Genomic DNA, 2500 nt, shown 5'->3' with positions numbered 1-2500 from the left:
AGTTTTTGCTGGATGATGGCCACTTGCGCCTTGGCTCCTTGAGTCGAGTCTTTAGCATTGATCCACCAGACGAAGGCGAAGAGGTATGCACTCATATCCCGGGCAAGGCTCTCGGCTGCTCTCCCGGTGCTTCGCAGTGACCTCACTCCGTTACTGATCCACTCCAACCCATTCTAGATTCCAGCGCTTGATGGTGATTCGGCCAAGCGTCTCATTGAGATGGTTCCCTTTGACGCCATGCCCTACATGGCACCTGAGGTGCGCAAAGGCCTTCAGCTCTCACCCAGCAGTGACATGTATGCACTGGGCTGCATGCTCTTCGTCATGGCCACGGGCCGTCATCCCAACGCCGATGACCTGACGGTATGTGATGAGCCGCCCGACCTTCCTTCCTTCTTCGCCTCGCTGGCCCCTCACATTCGGGCCATACTCTTATTCGCCACTCATCAGGCGCACGTCGAGGACGAGGATCTCTTACAACTTCTACAATGGCTCATGGCTACTGATCCTGCCGAGCGACCCGAATGGCTGGTACGCCACCCACGACTGCACATGCTGGTGGCCTCAAGGAAGCTTGGTCTCAGTTTACTTGCCTGCTTTCATAGAATTTGACGTCGTCGAGGTTCTTTCGTGGCACCTTGCCACTGGTGCACCTGCCCGAGATTGAGAGCCTGCAAACCACCATCCAACCCCCCGCCACCCGTCCAAGCTCAGACGCACCTGGGCAGGATTTGATCATGGGCGATTCTTCCTTGCGCAGCTCAACCGCCACCGTTGTCAATGAGGCCACTGACTCACTTGATCAAACATATCAAACCGCTTCCTCGGCCAAGGGCCCCGTGTTTGATTCCACCTCGCCATCACCCTCAGTACGTTGATCTTCCCAATTTGGTATTTTTCTGTAAAGATTTGATTGAAGCAGCATGCTCGGCCGCAGCGGTTTTGCTTGCGTGGCCCACCAGCCAACGTTGTTTCTTGCTGATGACCGGTGGTCTGATATCGCTAGGCAGCGGAAACTCGTGCATCCCACTCAATTATAGCCGACCAGTCAGCCCTGCGGCTCTCACACGAAGAAGGGGTGGGCCACAGTGAGCCGGACGATCCTGGCAATGACCTTGAAGACGAGGACGGCGACAGCTTGGATCTCAATCAATCTCTGCGGCATACGGACGAAATCCCGCCCGAGGGTGTGCGGCTACAGGTATGACCCCACCTGCTTTAGGCTTGTAGCATCCGCTTGTGGTTTTGTGGCTCACGAGACTGTGCGTCACTGGCACTGGCCAAACAGGATGAAAGTCTAGATAACAAGTCGCCATCGGGCTTGGGCAGCACCACCGTGATTCGCAAGTCGATGGTATTCAAGCATGTGAGCTGAATTCCGTCGCGACAATCCTCATATTCAGTCACTTTCATATGTACTCACTCATACACGCCTGACTTTGCTTTGCTATGATGCTTTGCTTCACTTGGCTGGATCGGGGTGAATCTTTGCAAATAGCCGCAAGTGCCAACTGCCGATGCGTTGCGTCGTCACAAAGCGCCCAGTCAGTTTAAAAGTGAGGCGCCAGCATCAAACGCTGCACCCTCAACTCCGTCTGCGAGAACCGAGGAGGCCCCAGCCCCGTCTGTCAAATCTCCAGAACGCCCCAAGGGGCGACTTTCCAACGTGGCGCAAAGTCAAGTGGGTCTTGCCAAACCCCAAACGGCCGACGCACCCGCCCTCCTCGGTGCTGAGCTTCCACAGAGGTTTGTACTGGAGCTTTGCTCATTTTCTCCTGCACGCACGAGCCGCTTTTACTGTATGGAGTCTAACGTTGCCCCTCTCTCCGAATTTGAACCTGTCCTCAGCCGCCAGTTGCAACGGGCTACAGCGCACGAGGGTGCCTTGGTTGAGGCCATGCGTACTGGAGGAGCACCTCGCTTGGCTGAGCTTATCGTGCACGACTCGGACGACGTCGTTCATCCTATTATCGGATCCAAGGTAGGTTTGCCATTTCTGCATCCATGTTGTTTGATTGCACTCCTTGACCCGCAATCAAGCCAGCCTTGCTTGGCACGTGCGACGGAGGCGCCCTGATCGGCCGGTTTGCCGTTAGCTCAAGACTCCGCCCTACGATGCCAAGGCCGTGGGCGTTCAGCACCTATCTGCGACCCGCTTGCTGGAGTTGAAGGACGAGGAACTCAATGCGTGGCTGCTGAGTTGTGACTCCCACCTGGGACTTGTCTCACCGGAGCAGCGGGCGGGTAGCCGGTGCGTGTGCTCAAGCCAGTCAGGGCCAGGGCAACGCTGGCCTTCATCTCATCATCTGCGGGACGTGTACCATTCGCTCTACGCAGAAGTGCTTCAAGGAGTCGTTCGGCCTCGGGCAGGCGCAACGTGGATGCAAAGCAACGCACCCATTTGGCCACATACCTGTGCCACCTCGTGCTTGCTGAGGCTGAGGTAGGCTCGTCAATGCATGCGTGTGTGTGTGTGTGTGGGAGGGGGGGGGGGGGGGGG

The 2500-nt window shown here is 56.8% G+C and overlaps 1 protein-coding gene across 1 annotated transcript in view; it reads left to right on the top strand.

Annotated features, from left to right (window-relative positions):
• Positions 1 to 2500, top strand: part of MONBRDRAFT_8080 (uncharacterized protein) — a gene marked incomplete at both ends in the record, with an annotated part of 5730 nt that overhangs the window by 674 nt on the left and 2556 nt on the right. The window contains 5 exons of the mRNA XM_001745674.1: positions 1 to 83; positions 178 to 363; positions 606 to 869; positions 1007 to 1201; positions 1641 to 1746. The exon at positions 1 to 83 is cut by the window's left edge and continues 30 nt beyond it. Of these exons, the coding sequence (XP_001745726.1) occupies positions 1 to 83; positions 178 to 363; positions 606 to 869; positions 1007 to 1201; positions 1641 to 1746 (834 nt within the window). The remainder of the gene's footprint in view (positions 84 to 177; positions 364 to 605; positions 870 to 1006; positions 1202 to 1640; positions 1747 to 2500) is intronic.

This window comes from Monosiga brevicollis, genomic scaffold, assembly GCF_000002865.3.
Source record: "Monosiga brevicollis MX1 MONBRscaffold_9 genomic scaffold, whole genome shotgun sequence".
Classification (NCBI taxonomy): domain Eukaryota; class Choanoflagellata; order Craspedida; family Salpingoecidae; genus Monosiga; species Monosiga brevicollis.
This window is presented reverse-complemented; position numbering and strand designations above follow the sequence as displayed.